Genomic DNA, 20,490 nt, shown 5'->3' with positions numbered 1-20,490 from the left:
GCGCCTCCACGTGACCATACAAGTCACGCGCCTCCACGTGACCATACAAGTCACGCGCCTCCACGTGACCATACAAGTCACGCGCCTCCACGTGACCATACAAGTCACGCGCCTCCACGTGACCATACAAGTCACGCGCCTCCACGTGACCATACAAGTCACGCGCCTCCACGTGACCATACAAGTCACGTGACTCCACGTGACCATACAAGTCACGTGCCTCCATGTGACCAATCGTCTGTTCACGCAACACAGCCTTGTCACTTTGTCACTAACTGTCCCTCATAAGGGCTCACAAACTAATCCCTCCTTGTCCTATGTCCATCGTAGTCTAGAGCCAATTTAAGGGGAAAATAATTTACTTATCTGTATGGGTTTTAGGGGGAATTTGGGAGGAAAATAGAGGAAACCCACACAAACATGGGGAGAACATACAAACTGCATGCAGATAGTGCCCTGGAGGCATTAGAACCGGGGACTAAGCGCTGCAAGATGAAAGCGCTATCAACTATGCCAGCGTGCCACTTGTGGTGAATGGTCTGACCCCCCCACAACCACCTCATTTCACTACCTCTTTTCAATGATCCACACACACAGCACTGTACCCAATTATTGTATGGGATTAATGGCAGGATTTAAGTAATTTATCTTGGATAGTGCCTGGCTGTAGCTTTGTAGAGACTGAAGATGGGCCACTCAAATCCCGAGAAGGTGCATTTCAAGTGGTCCCTTTTCAATCTCTACAAATTTGCATACGAAATCTGCATCAACCCAGAATGTTGAACATCTCTATTGGCCCCTTACGTTCTCTAGTCAGTAACAAACGTACAATGCTAGCCCAGTGGGTGGCACATCAATGACCATAGCATCTCTGGCCCAGGGTTGCGTGAAAAAGAAAATACCCTATCCATTCAAAGGGAAATGCAAACTGCAGATGAATTAACCAGCAAATGTATACAGTAAATTTCAGGGCTGTGGAGTCAGAGTCAAGGAGTTGGAGCAATTTTGGGTACCTGGAGTCGGAGGTTTCATAAACTGAGAAGTTGGAGTTGGATGATTTTGTACTCACTCCACAGCCCTGGTAGATTTGCCAGCTGCCAGTTAATTAACTGCGATTAGGTCCCCCGTAAATTACATTTTCACTCAGTTGTATGCAGGAGCTGGGGGTCAACCAGGGTTGAACTATCAATGCAAGGGACACCTTTACCAAGAATCCTACAGACCACATGTTCAAAAGCACCATTTCAAAGTGGCAAGGCTTTAAACATAAGTACCGGGATTATCCTATATTCTTGGCTCCATTTCACTTTAGCACTACACTAAGAAAAGACACTTCTCCTAGATTAAAAACCATGGAAAACATGCTCTTTTTTTGTTTTTTAAAAAATGCCACCTCCTGTATTCCACATCTTCATATCTAACCCTGTATTAACTCCACCACATAAAAAACTACGACCAAACATGTATTTTTCCCTTACCTCCAGCAGAACATCTTCCAAAACTTCCCCTTCATTGATAAATGAGACGGCCGTCAACTTCCCAAGTTACGGATGTATATTTAAAAGTGTGTTTGTGACCTACTCCCTCATTCCTGGTGCTCAGTAACATGGTTATTATTATGGTTATTCATCCTCTATAAAAATGCCAACATGACAGTAGAAACAAGGATCATAATAATTATAATAATAAACATACCTAGGGGTTAAAATTTACTCTCTGTGTCCCCACTGAGGTATTTCTACCTCACTTCCTGTCCTTGTGACCTCCATGACTCTAGTATGAACCCTGGTTGTTAGGCCTGAACGATTTTAGGAAAAAAATTGAATTGAGCGATTTCTGTCCGAAGTCACGATTTCGATTCGATTCACGATTTCCGTCAAATCAAGCATTGTTCCCCTCCTCTGTGTGCCTCTGTCCCCATCGCTCTTTGTGCACCCTGTGTCTGGATAGTGGCTGGATAGTGTACTGGCTAAGGGCTCTGCCTTTGACATGGGAGACCAGGGTTCAAATCCTGGCTAGGTCAAGTACCTATTCAGTAAGGAGTTCAAGGCAAGACTCCCTAACACTGCAGGGTGGCCTCCTGAGCGCGTCCCAGTGGCTGCAGCTCTTGAGCGCTTTGAGTCCGACAGGAGAAAAGCGCTATACAAATGTTCGGATTATTATTATTATTATTATTGTGTCTCTATTTGTGCCCCTTTTGTCTGTGTCCCCTCTGGGTCTCTCTCTTGCCCCCTTTGTATCCCTTTTTTTCTCTCTGTGCCCACTCTGGGGCTCTCTGTGCCCCTTTTTTCTCTCTGCGCCCGCCCCGGTTTCTTTCTGTGGCCACTCTCTGCCCCCTCTATCCCCCAAGCTGCTGCAGTGCTTGACATACCTTCCAGCACGAGTCCAGTGATGCCCGTCTATCCACTTTGCTTCCTGCTGGCTCTAATGCACGGCATACTTCCTGTATGTCATGTGACATACAGGAACCAGGAAGTATGCCGTGCACAAGAGCTGGCAGACGGCAAGAGAGGACGGACAGCGTTAGGATCGTGTCGTAATGATATGTGCAACACTGCCGATGCTGCAGGCCGCACGCGTCTGGACTTGGGGTAAGTTTGAAGATGCTTCTTCAAAAACATACCCCATGTGGAAATGACATCACAGAAATTGTCGCTTTGACTATTCCAAAATAGTGATCTTGGTGATCGCGATTTCGGTTTAAATGCGATTTATCTTTCAGGCCTACTGGTTGTCAAAGGCACAGAAATTACAGCATTAAGAGAAAAAAAAATATTGGGGTTCTTACTTTTTCCCAAGCTACAAAAAGGTTAGATTTAATGCTGAAAACATTTGCTGTAATTTACTGTTCTTTGGTGTGATTTTGAACAGATGTGATAACTCTGAGGCCGGTTTCACACTGCATATTGGCGGTGTGGCAGCCGTACCGCCAAAAACAGGCCTTCTGGGAATGCCACGTTACAGTGCAGTGTTCCCCGTCTGGCATCCAGCCAAGCTTGAAGCGACACTCACTTCCTGTTCAGCAAATTGTAAAATACGCTTCCGCGCAAGCGCGACTCAGTACGCAATATAAAAGCATAAAAGCTCGCAAGCTTACCTCAGGAGCCGCACGGTTACGTAGACATGGAAGCGCATTAGATAAGGCACTTCTGGCGCAGTGTACGGCAACATGGGGAGTGTGAACTACCCCATAGATTAACATCAGGCTGCGGTATAGTGCGGTAAATTTACTTCACCACACCACCTCAGTGTGAAAGGGCCCTACAGCCTCGTACAAATGCTAAAGCAATGGGCCTGATCTCTCGGGCGACATTGCAGGGCCGAGGCGTCAGGTACTGCTCTATTCTGCTTATCTTATAGAGACAACAGTAGAGTAACAACATTTTCAGCCTTATTTCTTCTATCCTATAAGTTCCTATACCTGTTGTAATGTGCTCTGGATTACTGCAACCTTTTCTAGTTGCACTGTCTCTGTAATATATCTAATCTTCTTTTCTTTGTCAAGCTTTGTCGACCCAGGGAGTATCGGGCTGCCTCTTGTAATGGATACAAGTTATGCACTCCCCCTGCAGGCTCTGTGTGCTTTCTTTACTCCTCACTCTCTGCTCTCAGTTTCAGACCAGACTGATGCAGTTTGTGAGGCTGAGGGGGGAGAGAGCTGCCTGTCACATGCTGAAAAACTGTGAGAATTCCAGATTGGAGTGCAGATAATTCACTATGTAATAAAAACTTGTAGTACACATGAACTACTTTTATTGGCAGCAGAACATCAACTTTTGCTTTAGGGCCCGTTTCCACTGGCGGTGGCGCGGTTTCCGAGCCAAATCCGCAGAGTTTCCCCACAAGCACATTACGCGGGTAAACTCTGCCATAGGAAGCAATGGCGCCGCCGCTCGAATCGCTTGCGCTAGCAATTCGGCCGACATTACCATCTGTTTCCGTGCGGGAGGCTGCGAATCCCATAGAGACCTGACCTGGGTTAAAATCCAGGGCTGTGGAATCGGTACAAAAATCTTCCGACTCCTCAGTTTATAAAACCACGGCTCCGACTCCAATTTCCCAAAATGGCTCCGACTCCAACTCCTCGACTCCTTAGGGCCCGTTTCCACTTGTGCGGTGGGAATCACCCCGGTAAAAATTTGCATGCGGATGCAAATTTCGCATGCTGTTGTATGCAAATTTTCACGTGAATTTGCATGGATGACGATGTATGCGAATTTAACCATGGCAGTGTCTGTGTGCTTTTCCATTGATTCCATGCGAATTCCCTATTGAATACATTGTATGTGAATCGCATAGTTGTATGCGGTATGTGAATTCTGATGGCTCTGCCGTGCAGATTTTGTTTGCACAGAAAAATGCTCAGAAATCCTGACAAGTGGAAACAGTCCCATCCACTTGTATTGTCTATGCGAATCAGCATGCATATTCGCTCTAGTGGAAATGGGCCCCAAGTCTAATACTTAACAGGGCTGTGGATTTTGTACAAAAATCATCCGACTCCTCAGTTTATGAAATCAACAACTCCGATTTCAATTCCGACTTCGGATGCCCGAAATTGGGGCAATTTTGGGCACCCGAAGTTGGAGTCGGAGTCCGACTCCAACTCCGACTCCGCAGCACTGGTAAAATCTCAGCTCTTGTTATTCAGTAAGCCAGCACCTATTCAGTAAGGAGTTCTTGGGCAAGACTCCATAACACTGCTACTGCCTAATGAGTGCGCTCTAGTGGCTGCAGCTTTGGCCAACGGGAGAAAAGGGCAATATAAATATTGAAATTATCTTTTTTGAAAGTCCCTTCTGATCACTTGCGTTCTCCAGCCTGTAACTAGGCTAGCCCAATGGGTGACAGGTCGATGACCATAACATCTCTGAACCAGGCATGAGCGAAAAGTTGACCTATCCATTCGACGAGAAATCCAAACGGCAGATGAATTAAGAAGATGCACACAGTAGATTTGCCAGCTGCTAGTTAATCGACTGTGATTAGCTCCCTAGTAAATGAATTGTTTCCTTAGCTGTACTCAGGAGGTCGGGGTCATCCAGGGATGGACGAGCAATCCAAGGGAGATGTATTCCAACAATCCTACAGACCACATATTCAGAACCACCATTTCACAGTGTCAAAGCTTTAAACATTATCACCATGATAATACTATATTCTTGGCTCCATAGCACTGCATCCAGGAAACACATCTCATTAGTAATCAGTATTACAGTAAGGGCCCTTTTACATTTAATGTGTTTTAATGTGTTTGTTTCTCCACAGTAGTGCATTATGAAAAAGCTTCCGTTTTTCAGCATATAGTGTGAAAGGGGAACTGTAGTGTAAATAACATAATGAATAAAATCGCTTATTGTTTATAATATTAATTTATAAATTATTTAGACAGTGCTTACCCACTGTAAAATCTTTCCTTGATTTATATTCTGAAATGTATCATTGGTGGTGACATCTCTAGTCCTGTCAGGTGAGCTGTACGGCATGTTTCTATGCACAGAGGGGGATACAGCTTGCTTGTCGTAATTTTCCACAATGCACTGAGGTTTACAGACAGGAAACTGTGAGGACTATGGTCTTGACATCACACTGTGGGAGGGGTTTCACCACAATATCAGCCACACAGACTCCCCCCTGATGATCTATTCGAGAAAAGTTAAGGAGTTCTCATGAGAAAGGTGGTATCAACTACTGATTGGGATGAAGTTCAATCCTTGGTTAAAATTCCTCTAAAAAGAGGCTACAGGGAAACGTGGAACTGGACTGCACTTTCAGTAACAGTTGCAACTGACAGCAACTGATATAGTGTAAAAGGTGCTTTTACTAGGCAAGCTGAATCCACAATCAAGGTGCCTAGAAATGGAAAACATATTCTTTGTCTTGGAACTGAAGAGAGAGGGATATGGAGGCTGCCATATTTATTTCCATCTAAGCAATACCAGTTGCCTGGCAGCCCTGCTGATCCTCTACCTCTAATACTATTAGCCATAGCCCCCGAATAAGCATGCAGCAGATCAGGTGTTTCAGACATTAAGGTCAGATCTGACAAGACTAGCTGCATGCTTGTTTCTGGTGTTATTCAGATACTACTGCAGAGAAATAGACCAGCAGGGCTGCCAGGCAACTGGTATTGATTAAAAGGAAATAAATATGGCAGCCTCCGTATACCTCTTACTTCAGTTCCCCTTTAAAATCTACCCATTTATCCCTGCAATAACTCAATCATACAAAAAATATGGCAAATCATTTTTGTACTTACCTCCAGCATAACAGCCTCCAAAACTTCCCCTTCATTGGAAAATGAGACTGCAGCCTACAGTACTCCCCAAGTTACGAATGTTTATATTAAAAAAAATCCGTCCTTGTTGTCGTATTTCTTAAGGGTGCCACCTTCTTATGAACAGCCTTTATGAACTGGCCTATTTATATTCCTGCAGACCTCTCGCCCTAGCAGCAACAGATCTGCCTAGCAAATGCTAATCCTCCTCACTGAGTCCGCAGGTTATTAAGAGGCTTTGTAATGCCTGCTACGCAGCCGTCAACTTTTCTCATGGCCAGGAATCAGTCATGCAAAGTTGACGAGTGTTCTTATCGGCGTTACGGGTTTACATGGAGGCCACCGCGGTAGCCACGCAACATAAACCGCCTGAATCAAATAAATTAGTATCGCCCATTGGGGCCAAATCACAGAGACAACGCAGGAGCCAAACTGAAAAGAACATGCCTGCTTCTACACCAGTATGATCATTGTTCTAACTGCACCCCCATCTACAGATAACGTAACAGACGTTTAGGCCAGGGTCACACTTATTTGAATCGCATGGATTTTTAAAAAAAGCATGCAAAAACGCACATGATGATAGTCTATGGGCCGCACAAAAACGCATTGGTATCTGTTTTTAGATGCGTTTTAAAAACACTCAACAAGTTCATTCTTTCTGCATACTGTATGGTGGAAAAACGCATGCAGAAATGCGTTTTTGATGCGCTCTTGACCGAATAAGTTAAAAACTATTTTTTTTTTTTACTTGCTAAAATGAATATTGATTAAAAAATGCAAACGAAAATGCATAAAAATGCACATAAAAAAACGCAAATGCAGGAAAAAAAAAATCCCAAAACTGCCCATGACAGAAAACTGATGTTTTCTGCATGGTCAAGTGTGACGCTAGCCTTAGGTTGTTGACTTGCTGTTAGCACTTATGCTTATAGTAGAGTGCAACCTTCAAAAGAGAGATATGGGCGAATGCTAAAAATGCTAGTTGCCTATTAGGCTAGATTCACAGTGGGCATTGTCGTAAAAGCAGGAATGCAACGCAACGTAAAAGTGTAAATGCACGTTATCCGCAAGTTGCGCCATATAGAATTAGGCACACAGTCAATAAAAAGTGTGCTTCACTGTTAAAGGGGTTCTGTGTTGTTGTTTTTTTTTTTAAACAAAACTGACACCTTACCTGGGGCTTCTACCAGCCCCCTACAGCTGTCATGTCCCGCGCTGTCCTTTACGATCCTCCGTTCCCCTGCCACCGTCCAATTATTTGTCTAACTAGACAAATGCAACTGCGCCTGCACAGCAGTGGCCGCGTTCATCCTAGCTCCCGCTCGCATCTCCGGAAGCTTACTGCGCAGGCGCAGTACGAAGTTTTCTCAAACTGTTCCTGCACAGTAAGCTCCCGGAGACGCGAGCGTTACGGTAGGCCACGTTCACATAGTATTGCATTTCCTGTGGCAGCAGAAACACAAGGCGACGGATCAGGACAGCGGCACTGCACGTTATGCTTGTATAGGTCTCACAACTCGGGTTCCTTTTCAGGTCAGAGGTCATGCTGGGCATTAAGGAATGGAAATTCACTCCTAGCGAGCCCAAGCAGTGGTGAAATCCAACCCTACTAATCTACATAATGGCACCAAGTACATAGTACAGAAAGTATTATTGCAGCTGCGTATAATCCATTTCCAAGAAATGTGCATAAAAAAAAAACAAAAACAAAGCATAAACTTGAAATTACCAGCAACTAAACTACCAAAACATCTCTACTTGCAACAAACTGGTCATGTTGATCCTATGGAGATCGGCTCACTTCACTGACTGCATGCTGCATCTCAACATAAAACTAATCCTAGCTCCACTCTGATGTGAATAGAAATCAATGCATCAAAAATGCAAAATGTATGAAGTACCAGCTTCTCACTTTACTTGCACAGCAGCTAGGCACTAATGCAAACCTTATACTCCTAGATCCATGTGTGTAAAAATTGCAGAACATGTTAACCTACCCAAAGCACAGACAGATACTCATGTCCTCCCCACTCTGCAAACCTCAGCCAGCAAAGACCTCTGTCTCTTTCCTGTTGCATCACTGCTGCACAGGTGGTGTCATGTGACTCTCGGATCACATGACTTAGACTCTCCACTGAAATTCCTAGTCATTTCTCTTTCCTACACTGTCTGTTTGGTGACTGGAGATGGCCTATGACAGAGGTGCCCAACACTTTTTCGGTTTGTGAGCTACTTTAAAAAATAGCAAGTCAAAATGATCTATCTATGTACAATTTCAGGACCACAATTCTATATACAGAATGGAAAATGTAGTGCGGTCGTGATCTACCATGAAGTCCTTTGCGATCTACCAGTAGATCGCGATCTACTCAATTGGCACTCCTGGCCTATAAGATGCATTTCAGCTTGAAAGCAAATATAATACAAATTGTAGGCAGCTTTAAAGTGAACCTAAACCGAAGTAAATAAAAAGAGTTTCGCTTACTTGGGGCTTCTACCAGGCATACATATGAATTGGCCGCCGGGAGACTGTGGCGCAGGATACAGCCGGTATGGCATATCCTGCTGCTGCACAAGTTCCCGGCGGCGTTAAATACTACCCTCCCTCTAGGTCCATGTGGATAGTGGGGAATAATGTAATTCCGCTTCCAGCTATTGCTGGAAGGCGAATTACAGTGTTTTAGAAGCAACTTTAGCTCTGTCTTCTGACGGCGCCAAAGTTACTGACTGTGCGCTGCTATAGCTGTAATTCCTATTATGGCCTGTAGTGGCGCTGGGTGCGCCCAAATCTCCTGCGCAGTAATCACAGTGCTCGTCTACCAGCCCCTTGCAGCCGTCCTGTTCACACCCCAGTCTCAATGATCCTCTTTTCCCCACCGCGGGTAAGTTTCGATACTGCCAATAGTCCACTGCAACTGCGGGGCCTTGCCCACGCGCATCCTCATACGCATTCCTGTCCTGCGCAGGAGCAGTAAGGGAAAACCTCATACTGCTCATGTGCAGGATGCTCCTTCCAACATGAATGCTTACGAGGATGCATGCGGCCAGCCAGGGCCCCGCAGTTGCAGTGGACCGCCATACTGCTCAGTCGGCAGAATCGAAGCTTAGCCGTGGCGGGGGAACAGAGGATCGTTGAGGACTGGGGAGTCCACAGGGTGGCTGCGGGAAGCTGGTAGAAGTCCCAGGTAAGTGAAACTCTTTATTTTACAACGGTTTGTGTTCACTTTAAGCCTGGTACACACTTTTAGTTTTGATTGGCCAATCACTGACCTATTTTACCATCTCCATGTAGTATGAGGGTCAACAGATATTGAATAATATGAGCAGATTGTGAAGTAAACTCATACTATATGGAGGTGGTAAAAATGGTCAGTGATTGACCAATCTTAATTGAAAGTGTGTACCAGGTTTTAAATTGGGACATTAAGATTTAGTAGGAAGTTTATCTGATTGACCAAATTCTAGACTGCATACAATCTGCCTTAACGGCTCTTTCACACCAAGACGTTGCGTTTTAGGGGACGTTAAGGTCGCATAACGTGCCCCTAACGCAATGTCTGGTGGTGTTTAAGTTGGACAACAGTTCGAGCCGCGTTATGCGGCTCAAAAGACTGTGGAGACCACGTGATCGGAACACTCCGCATCATGTGGTCCCGCCAGCCAATCGGCGCACAAAGGAAGGAAGAAAACAGTTACGTCAGCAGTGCAGTGCATATTAATTAGCCATGTGGCTAATCAATGCGCATGTGCAAGCAGTCTAACGCGGCTAAAACCGCGTATAACGCACAGCATGCTGCACTTTCTTTCAACGTTCGGCGTTACACTGTAACACAACGTGGGCACTGTGAACAGCACATTGATTTTTCATTACCGTGAGTTGGGCTGCGTTACAGTCTGCTATAACATCAGCCTGTAACGTCCCAATGTGAAAGCAGCCTAAAGGGAAACTGAAGTAAGAGGTATACAGAGGCTGCCATATTTATTTCCTTTTAATCAATACCAGTTGCCTGGCAGCCCTGCTGGTCTATTTCTCTGCAGTAGTATCTGAATAACACCAGAAACAAGCATGCAGCTAGTCTTGTCAGATCTGACCTTAATGTCAGAAACACCTAATCTGCTGCATGCTTGTTCAGGGGTTATGGCTAATAGTATTAGAGGCAGAGGATCAGCAGGAGGGCCTGGCAACTGGCATTGCTTAGATGGAAATAAATATGGCAGCCTCCATAATCCCTCTCACTTTAGTTGTCCTTTAAATGTGTATGTAAGCCAGAATTATATGTATCCCAGTAAACCTCTTTATCAATGACGTGACCACAAAAGATACCAACACATAAAATGACCATGAGGACGAGTTCACAGTGCTCAGTGCCCATACAATACCATGGACCTGTTCACAGTATGGCATTGTAACTGGTCCCGTCATTCTAACTCACTGCATGCAGGCTTTGTATTAGGCTGGGTGCACACATGGCTGTGTATGAAAGGGCAAGTTTTCTGCCATGTGTGGGGTTTTTTGAGTGCGTTTTTGGTTCATTTGTGGGTGTTTTTTTACCGCATATGCATTTTTCAAGCGTTTTGCATGCGTTTTTATGCGTTTGCAGTTCGCATCTACAAAACGCATATGCGTTTGGGTTTTCCATGGGTTTTTAGATTGCATTTTATGCAAATCACTAAGAAGACAACAGAAGCGGAAATACATCACAAAACAATAAAAAACGCATACCATTGCATTCCCATTGAGTTTCATTATGTGCGTTTTTGAATACTATGCAAAAAAAACAGCGTTTTTTAAAAACGCACGTTTGAAAACACATAAAAACCGCATAGGCATTTTTATATGCATTTTTCCTGCTGCCCATAGACTTCCACTAGCGGCAGTAATGCCGCGTTTTCCGCAACGCTAGCGTTTCTGCTAAGTGTGTTCCGAGCCTGAAAGTCTATGTCCAATCTCCATTGCAGTTCACAGTCATTATAACACATGTTATACAACTGACCACTTTGAACCTAGCCTAATATTTAGGGCAGCAACACACTAGGCAGAATTGCATACGCGTTCTCCAATATGTGCTAAGGAAAACGCATATGCGATTCTACATTTTTTAAATAAAGTTGTAGAGATACTGCAACAAGGTCCAACCAAACATTGTGGGCCTATAAGGCTACGTTTACAGTGGTGTGTGTGGTACGATGAAACGGCTGTCACACTGCAATGCAAAGCCTGTGTGGTGTTCATAGTGCAGCCGGTATGGTGCGATCTAACGGAGTGTGGCATTCCAATGCAGTGCGTTACCGCATAATGCACATGTTAACAGTGACAGTGAAGCATACTTTATGCTTCAGTTACAGGTGAATCAAAGGCAAAGCAGTGGTGACATGCAGGTGTAAATGGTGCCCCATCAAGTACCGTAATGCAGACCACGATAAAGTCAGAATATCAGCAATGAGCACAGAGCACATGCCTGTAGACTTTTATTCACATTTTTCTCATGGGGAATGTGACAGATTTTTTTTTTCTTTTAATCTTAAACTGGGTATGAATTTTGTACAAAAATGTCTGGCTGAAAGCACTGAGCATGCTCCCAAAAGAATTTTTTGAGCAATTTGTACATAACATAATTCTGAATGTGAGCAAAATTCTAGGAATTTTGGACAACAGCTGCATGATTTCCTCACCTCCCACAAGGCACATGCAAAATAAAAGCTCAGTGAAAAAAAACCAAAAAACAAAAAAACAAGAGTTAGATTATTTTTTATTCTATTTATTGATCGTCTGTGGACAAGGCTTTTCTGGGGAATGGACAGCCAGGTTCCCTCCTACACTCTCCAGAAACCTGTCTGTCTGAGACATGCCCCTCCCTTTCACTAGGTCACAAAAAAGGCAAAAGTTGAGGTGCAGCCATTCCCAAACACCTACATAGAGTGAGGGTGAGTGGCAGCCTGTGTCATGTCCACTTCCACAGAGCACTTCAGGAAGGAGACAAAATGGTACCCTATGTCCCCCACTGCAAGAAGGACAAGTGGCACTTCATACCACGCCCCTTCCCACCATGCACTGCAGGGCAGACAGTGAGCTGTAAACTGCAGCCAGTGTTCCACTCCTTACCACAGAGCACCACAGGAGGGATGATAATTTACAGCCCATGTCACACCTTCTCCCACAGAACAATCTCCCACATAGCACTTTAGGAGGGAGGGAAAGTGTCAGTCTAGGCCACACCCCCTCCCATTCAGGAAACTAAGTGTAAGTGGTTACCCCGTGCAACACACCCTTGCACATAGTACTGCAGGAAAGTAAGTAAATCTCAGCAGGGGCTATGCTCTTCTCTAAAAACACACCACAGAAAGCCCTGGGGCACTAAAAATAATTTATTATTTATTTATTTATTGTATTTATAAAGTGCCAACATATTACGCAGCGCTGGACGTTAGTTTAGGTAACAGACAATATTTAGGGGTGACATACAGCAATATGACAATACAGGAATACAAGAAAAACCAGATCACGCAGCACAGTATGAGTACAAGGTAATGCTTAGTCAGTCACTGGTTGGGAGTATGGGGATTAGGCAAGTAGAGTTCACTCAAATGCATAGCATGTGTGCACAGTAATGGAGGTGCATGATCAGGTAGGACACAAAAAGAGGAGGACCCTGCCCAAAGGCTTACAATCTAAAGGGAGAGGTAGGGATACGGAAGGTAGGGGACCAGAGTTCAGATGCGGGTTTAGAGCACTTGTGAGGGGTGGTAGGCCAGAGTGAAAAGGTGAGATTTGAGGGCCTTCTTGAAGATGTTGAAGGAGGGGGCTGCCCTAATGGGTGGAGGTAGAGAGTTCCATAGTGTTGGAGAAGCTCTTGAGAAGTCCTGGAGGCGTGCATGGGACTGAGTAATGCGGGGGGCGGTCAGGCGAAGTTCATTGAAAGAGCGGAGTGAGCGGCTAGGTGTGTACTTCTGAGTAAGATCGGAAATATAGGTTGGACAGGTTTTGTGGACAGATTTGTAGGTCAGACACAGTATCTTGAATCTGATCCTAGACTGGATAGGAAGCCAGTGGAGGGATTCACGGAGGGGAGCCGCCGTGGTGGAGCGATGGGAGGAGTGGATAATTCTGGCTGCAGCATTCATGATGGACTGCAGTGGGGCTGTTCGGGTCATAGGTAAAACCCTCAATCTCAGCACTCTGAACAATAAGCCACATAACTTTTTTACACTACTTTTTTATGCCAGTGGCTATGAATGATTTTTGTTTTTACAAATCCACTTTAAACACTTGTACTTTAGTGACTTTTCCAGCTCACTTTATGCTTTCCTATTTCCATCCTTCACACAACTCTATACAATGACACCAGCAGCCATAACCCTCCCTCCTGCAACATAAACTTCACAGACATATAATGGATCTAATAAGTGAGTCTGACGTACCATCATAGCAAAAGCCCTTTTAACTTAAGTAGTTTTTTTATGAGCGTGAAGCCAATTACAGCGTTAAGGATTCAGGAGTGGCCCAATGACAATAGAATCATAAAATCAATTAGGCGCCAATAGTAAATGATGATATTTAAAGGTTGTTTATCACAGAGATGAAACAGTGCAGGGGACACAAGACAGACCTGTAGTGTGTGGTACAATGGGGTCTACCTCCCATGTGACCCTGACATCCCCTTCCTCACCCCACACACCACCTCTCCAGCCGTAAATATGTTAAGACTTCAAATGATTTCAAATTATGTTTAAGAGCTACATAGTTCAGATGCCTGGCGCCTCACAATGCTATCAAGTAGTCCGGAGAGTGATGCTTTTCATCTCTTCGTCAGGAATGTGAATTATTTGTGTAAATCTCTTGGAAGCAGCTGAAGGTGAAGATCCTCTATGATCTGAATATTCCACCTCCGGCCCCTTTCCATTGTTATGTAGCTCTCCATCAGTATTGCATGCTACACAGGAGCTCCCCCCTACACTGGAAGCGGCATTAAGAGGCCCCTGTGTTCCTGACCACCACCATTGTATTCATGTTCCCCAAGGGACAGCTGGTGGACCCTGTCCCCCAGGTCTCTCCCATTGTATTCATGTTCCCCAAGGGACAGCTGGTGGACCCTGTCCCCCAGGTCTCTCCCATTGTATTCATGTTCCCCAAGGGATAGTTGGTTCAGAGAACAGGCACCCGCAAGGATGAAGACGGAAGCACTTAGTTAATGAAGGACCGGGCCTAGCTGGACAGGTGAGTTCGCTCCACAGCCAGTACTCTGCAGAGGCCCCAAGGACGACTATTCACTTGTGGGGAGACCCAGGGGAAGGGGGGATACGAATCAGCCTGCTTTGGAAAATGTCCCAGTTTTCCCCTTTGGAAGTGCCAACCATGTCTGTAGTGTATTCAAATTCAGTATATTGAATTCAGAACCCCAGAATACTTTGTAAGGCTATGTTCACATTATAAATTGTCAGCGCTATCGCAACCGCTGAGTGAATTATTGAGAGTTTTTCAAATTGCTTTTCCCTTGCTTTGTCTTAGAAAAGCGCTTTTCTAGGTGCTTTTGCAGAGCGATTTGTTTTTTCACTTCCTGACGTCAGTCAGGAAGTGAACTCTTTTACCCGGAAATGAATAAATGCAATGTATTTATTCATAGAAGCGCTCGGGAAATCACTATACAAAGCGCTTTTTCAAGTACTTTGCGATTTCCCTATACATTCCATTGAGCCAAAGCATTCATAAAATGGTACATATAGCGTGTTTGCGATTTCAATGAAATCGAAACGCTTACATATGAACACTCTCATAGGGAATCATTGAACAAGCGCTTTTGGGGCGATTTCTAAAATCGCCAGTGCTTAAAAAAAAAACGCAAACGCTCATAGTGTGAACGACCCCTTACACCACACTTCAGCACCATTTCAGTACCGAACGGCGCGTTTACGCGACTCCAGCACTCCCTCCTTCTAGCTCTGGAGAGAGGAAGTATCGGAGTCGCATGAAATGTGCCAGAAAGCACAAGGAAGTAACCCCTCCCCCCCCCGACCCTATCAGCTAGCTAGGTACTGTGCTAAGTGCGGTGTTCAGGAGTGTTCAGTGTTCAATTGAATAAGCCGAATTCGAACACGAGGGGCCTGATTCACAAAGCGGTGCAAAGTGTTTGCACGCCTTTGAACAGCCCCTTATCACGCCTAAACTCAGTTTAGGCGTGATAAAATGAAACTCGCGCGAAATTCCCGCGATTACGGTGCAGTGCGTGCGATGCGCCCATTACACCCTATGGGCAATGCGCGCGGAATTACGCGATTGCGCGCATAAAACTTTGCGCGCGATAAAGAGCACAAATCTGTGCTAACTCAGCGGTGCAAAGCTTATCACGCCTAAAGTCTTTTAGGCGTGATAACTGAGTTATCACCGCTTTGTGAAACAAAAACAGCTTATATATATTATTAGAAGTTATTTTTATTATATCTCAAAATTCTAAAGAACAAATTGCTGCATGAGTGTCCTCTCTCCTCCGGACCTGCCCTGGTGCCTGATGTATTCCTGTTACTTGCTACAAAATAAGCAATCTGTGCATCAAATATAATGAAAACAAATGTATAATGATATGCTATTGGAATTTAGCCTGACCACATGGCAACCAGCAGTACTGTTTCTGTGATTGTGTGCTTATTTAAAACGAGTGCCTAGCATACTGCTTTAAAGTGGGCCTGATCTCTTGCACAGGACAGAAGGAAAACACAGAGAAATGCACCCTGTATGTATTTAGAGAGTTTAGCCTGTCTAATTCCCCCTCATCTGTGACCAATCACAAGCGTAATTTGATTTCAGCTGTCAGATCAGGAATCTCTGCAGTCCTCCGCAAAGCAGCTAATTTGTAAACACAGGATGTTAACCCTGTGTCTGCTTCAATGAAAGTAGGAAGTAGACATATTGCAGATTTATTGCAGAATTTGTATCAGCTCTAACAAAGAAATGTTTTTTTCTGTAAAGGTTATTATGCTGTTGCTTATCTTTTACAGCAGAGAGAACGTTCTGAGTTCAGGTGCGCTTTAAGTAAGAAATCTAGAATGTGACAGATATATGAACAGGCTTATTGACTTTCATACGGGACATTATGAGGACTATTTTACCGACAAGAGACTTACTAACAGATGTTCAGCTGTATGTGCAGTTAACTCACTGGAACAACCAGTTCTGCTCATTGCTGTAAATCAGTTAATCTTTTCTTGCAATTATCATGATTTACTTTATCATAGAAACATTTAGTTTTTGTACTAAAGCGAGATGACGCTGATCTCTGGCAGCGAATCAGAACCCCAGCAAGGCGATATGCTGCGATAACTGCTGCTGTGTGATGTAGATTGCAGATGGCACAGTGCATTCTGGGATTGCTAGGTGCACCCTTACAGCAATGTGTAAAGCTGAAGTCAGAATAGCATCAGAAGAAGGTTATTATTGGATTGTTTTAAGGACAGATCTAACGAAAAAAAAAAAAAAACTCAAACAAGATCTACTTACCCGGGGCTTCCACCAGCCCTTGGCAGCCGATATATCCCTCGCTGCAGCTCTGGTGTCCCAGGGTGCCCTCCGTGGCAGATGCTGCCTGCGCAGAACGCTTCAGGTCGCGTGAGCGCAACTGAGAGCGGCATGGCTGCGCACTCGTGCAGGCACAGAAGATACCGACCTGGCGAGGTCAGCATCTGCAACAGAGGGGACCCTGGGACACCGGACATGCAATGAGGGACATATGAGCTGCCAGGGGCTGGAAGAAGCCCCAAGTAAGTAGATCTTGGTTGTTGGTTTTTTTTTTCCCCAGACCTGTCCTTTAAAGAGAAACCGTGACCAAGAATTGAACTTCATCCCAATCAGTAGCTGAGATATCATGAGATATCTTTTCCTTTTTCACAAGTGGATCATCAGGGGGCTCTGTATGCTGATATTGTGGTGAAACCCCTCCCACAGTGTGATGTCAGGACCATGGTCCTACAATCAAAGGAGGGATCCGCACACAGTCTTCAAGGAACAACGTGCTTTTTTTTGTTCCAATGCACACATATGATACACACCAAATTGTCTCAGCCGACAATTGTTTCGGGGCCAATCAGGTCCCCTTTATCAAGGCATAAGCAAACAACATATACATATATACGTATATGTTGTCTGCTTATGCCTTGATAAAGAAGACCTGATTGGCCCCAAAACAATTGTCGGCTGAGACAATTTGGTGTGTATCATATTTGTGCATTGGAATAAAAAACCACGTTGTTCCTTGAAGACTTGTGCGGATCCCTCCTTTGACTGTTGGATTATCGCTGCTATGGGTTCCAACACCAGCACTGCTCTACTAAAGGTGAGTGATTCTTTCTATTGAAAGGACCATGGTCCTGACAGTTTCCTGTCTGTGAACCTCATTGCATTGTAGGAAATAACAGCTGTTTACAGCTGGGTCCAACTGCCAAAAAAATGGTACTTACCTAATAAGAGGGAAGCCTTTGTATCCTGGAGAGGCTGCTCACATCCTCCTGGCCCCACCACTACTGCACACTGACCCGCAGAAAATATCCCATAAGAGCTTGACGAAGGTGTTCGCGTAGCTGTGCTCATATACATCGGGGAGTGCAGTATATTCTCGTTATAATGAATAATTCCTAGCTAAAAGTACCACCCAAAGAAAGTCTAATTTGTGGTAAAAAAATAAAATAATATATATATAAATCTTTATGGTGTGATAAGTAGCAATAAAGGTATTGCCACATAAATGGGAAGCGTGAAATGTGAAAATTGCTGTGGTCTTTAACGGTAATAACCTTGGGTAGGGAAGTGGTTAAAAAGAACCTGAGGCGCATAAAATAAAAAGCTAACCTAAGAAGGGGAAGCCTCTGGATCTGCCAGAAGCTTCCCACAGCCTTCTCCAGACCAGTGCCGCTGTCTGCAGCCCAACGTTTCTCTTTCTGCACGAGAGTGACAGAATTGCAACTGTGCAAGTACGGCCATCCTTACAAGCTGCTTCGGCTTACTGCATACAGTGCATAGTGTTAGTTACCTTTTAGGCTAATTTTACATTTTTAGGCTAATTCTGCGGTGAAATCTCCCTGCGGGAGAACAATTGCGCTGAACCATTCCCCCATGCAGATAACCCTGCGGCAACAAGGTAATACATGTAGTGCCACACCCTGCTCAGTGACAGACTCCCTGCTTGATGGGAAGTGCGTCGCTGGATTACCATCGTTCTTCACAAGCGCACGGCTACCGCGATCACTCATGAACCCTTATTGAATTACAAACGACGGAGTTTCCTGTACTGCGCCGGCTACCTGTGAGGCTGCGAGCGGCTATTTTCCATGAACGGATTGTCAGCCCTTGGGCGCTGTATGTTTGCAGTATATGATATGGGGCCTTTGCCGGGTTTTTGTTTTTAACACTTTTTACAATATATATCGGAGTTTTCACTACGTTTAGCGTTTTTATTTGGAGGTACATGAAAGACTGAGTAGTGTAGAGTTCAAGGGCCCAGCAGCTGTGCCAGAGTGGCGTTGGGGTGGCCTTATATCCCAGACGTGCAGTTGGGCTTGTTGGCCGTTGGATCCGGTGAGTCTGGTGATGATGGGTGTGTGTGTGTGTGTGTGTGGGGAGGGGGGTGTTTATCAGTATTAACCCCAACATTGATGAACTGTTTTGAAGATCCTCAGCAGCAGGTGCCACTATTCTGAGCACTTTTGCTACTCATTTTTTGTATAAAGTAGTAAAATTAATTGCCCAGTGTGAAGCACTGCAGAAAACCTGTCAGTCCTGTATTCATAGTAGTAAAAAATGGTGAATAGAACCAGAGATGTATATCTTGTATCTCCCTACAGGTTATTTTTCATAGCCATGCTAAAGTGCCTCTTGAAGGAAATTATCAGACCTTTCCATCCATGTGCAGGTCGTTTCTTTGACAAGCACGGACCCGAAACAAGGTTTCTCCTTCGCCTCACACGTTATTCCATACAATTCCAGCTATGCAGACTCAGAAAAAGAAGCATATTTTGCAGGGAGAGACATTCAAGCATTGCATAACACTTGATAAGGGGAATATGTGCAGAGATGTTTGGACTTGATGATGAGTGGCTTGTCCAGCAGTGTAAATAGCTCTGGCCCCTTTTCCCTGAAACAGTTTAGAAATAACTAGAGCAGGTTACAGAACAGTCACACTATCACAGAGAAGCATCAAAGGGAAAGGGGTTGCTGGGATCAGAGGAAACCATCTTGTTTTTTTACAAGTTGGTATAAATCTGTCTTGACTTTATTAAAGGCAAGCTATAAGCATAAAAGACAGGTCAGGAGTCATTTACGTGTTTTATGACCTGGGAATATTCTACTTATCCCGACTAGTCACATTCTTTTTACTATTTCACACCTGTGTTCTTGGATGTAAGTTCCTGCATCTATTAACTGCACGTAAAGCTCCCTTCATAGGAAAAAACATACTTATTATACAGTGAATAGATTACAGAAAGGTTTATATAAAATCTAAAGTGGGATACAACTCTGACATAACATTCAATAAAAAATGTGTTTTCCTACTTTTTATTACTCATACAGTCACTATATTTGCTTTTGTGCACAAGTAATATTGTCTGTTTACAAATTCCCAAAGTACAGTTTATCTGCTCTGAAAGCTGCAATTGAACTTTATTGCACAGCTGCTGTATTTATATATTAAAGTCTATCTTATGATCACTTCTCAGCTCTTTCTGCTTCACAGCTCAGTACAGCTCAGTTTTGGCAGTTTGCAAATGTTTACTAAATGTATCTGACAAAGCAGATGGTAGCAGATTTTAAGTTGATAGGATTGTGAGCCCCTCTGAGGGACAGTTAAGTGGCAATATACTCTGTATAGCGCGTGGAAGATGTCAGCATTATATAAATACTAAATGATAATAACCCACAAACAGACTAATAAATTGGCCTTCACAACTGTGAGAACTGCCAGCGATTTGAGCTGGTTGGTTGAGACTGCTGGTCAGTTGAGTTCTGGAAAACCATGACTCTGCTGTATATAATCATAAGTATGCAAATAAGCATTAGAAACATAATGAATTATCTTTAAAACGTTGCTTCTTTTTATATTCCGCAATCTCGTAAAATACAGCCTGTTCCTGAACACTGTGTTCAAATGAGCTGATGACAATCTGCCCAATCTGCCTATCTCCCACAATGACAGGCATATCCGATATCGGCTCTCATCTTTGTCACGGGT

The 20,490-nt window shown here is 44.2% G+C and overlaps 1 protein-coding gene across 5 annotated transcripts in view; it reads right to left on the bottom strand.

Annotated features, from left to right (window-relative positions):
- The window catches only part of COBLL1 (cordon-bleu WH2 repeat protein like 1), a 194,583-nt gene that overhangs the window by 82,189 nt on the left and 91,904 nt on the right, over positions 1 to 20,490 (bottom strand). Inside the window, exon 1 of one of the 5 annotated variants that reach the window (XM_068245624.1) lies at positions 8,278 to 8,361. The exons of 3 other annotated variants lie outside the window; for them this stretch is intronic. In XM_068245624.1, the coding sequence (XP_068101725.1) occupies positions 8,278 to 8,300 (23 nt within the window). In that variant the 5' untranslated portion in view covers positions 8,301 to 8,361. Of the gene's footprint in view, positions 1 to 6,259; positions 6,433 to 8,277; positions 8,362 to 20,490 lie in introns of those variants that run through there. One more of the 5 variants, XM_068245623.1, reaches the window with a different exon arrangement.

The sequence above is a fragment of the Hyperolius riggenbachi genome, chromosome 7 (genome assembly GCF_040937935.1).
Source record: "Hyperolius riggenbachi isolate aHypRig1 chromosome 7, aHypRig1.pri, whole genome shotgun sequence".
NCBI classification, from domain to species: Eukaryota; Metazoa; Chordata; class Amphibia; order Anura; family Hyperoliidae; genus Hyperolius; species Hyperolius riggenbachi.
Note: the sequence above shows the minus strand (reverse complement) of the source record. Positions and strands in the feature narration are given on the sequence as shown.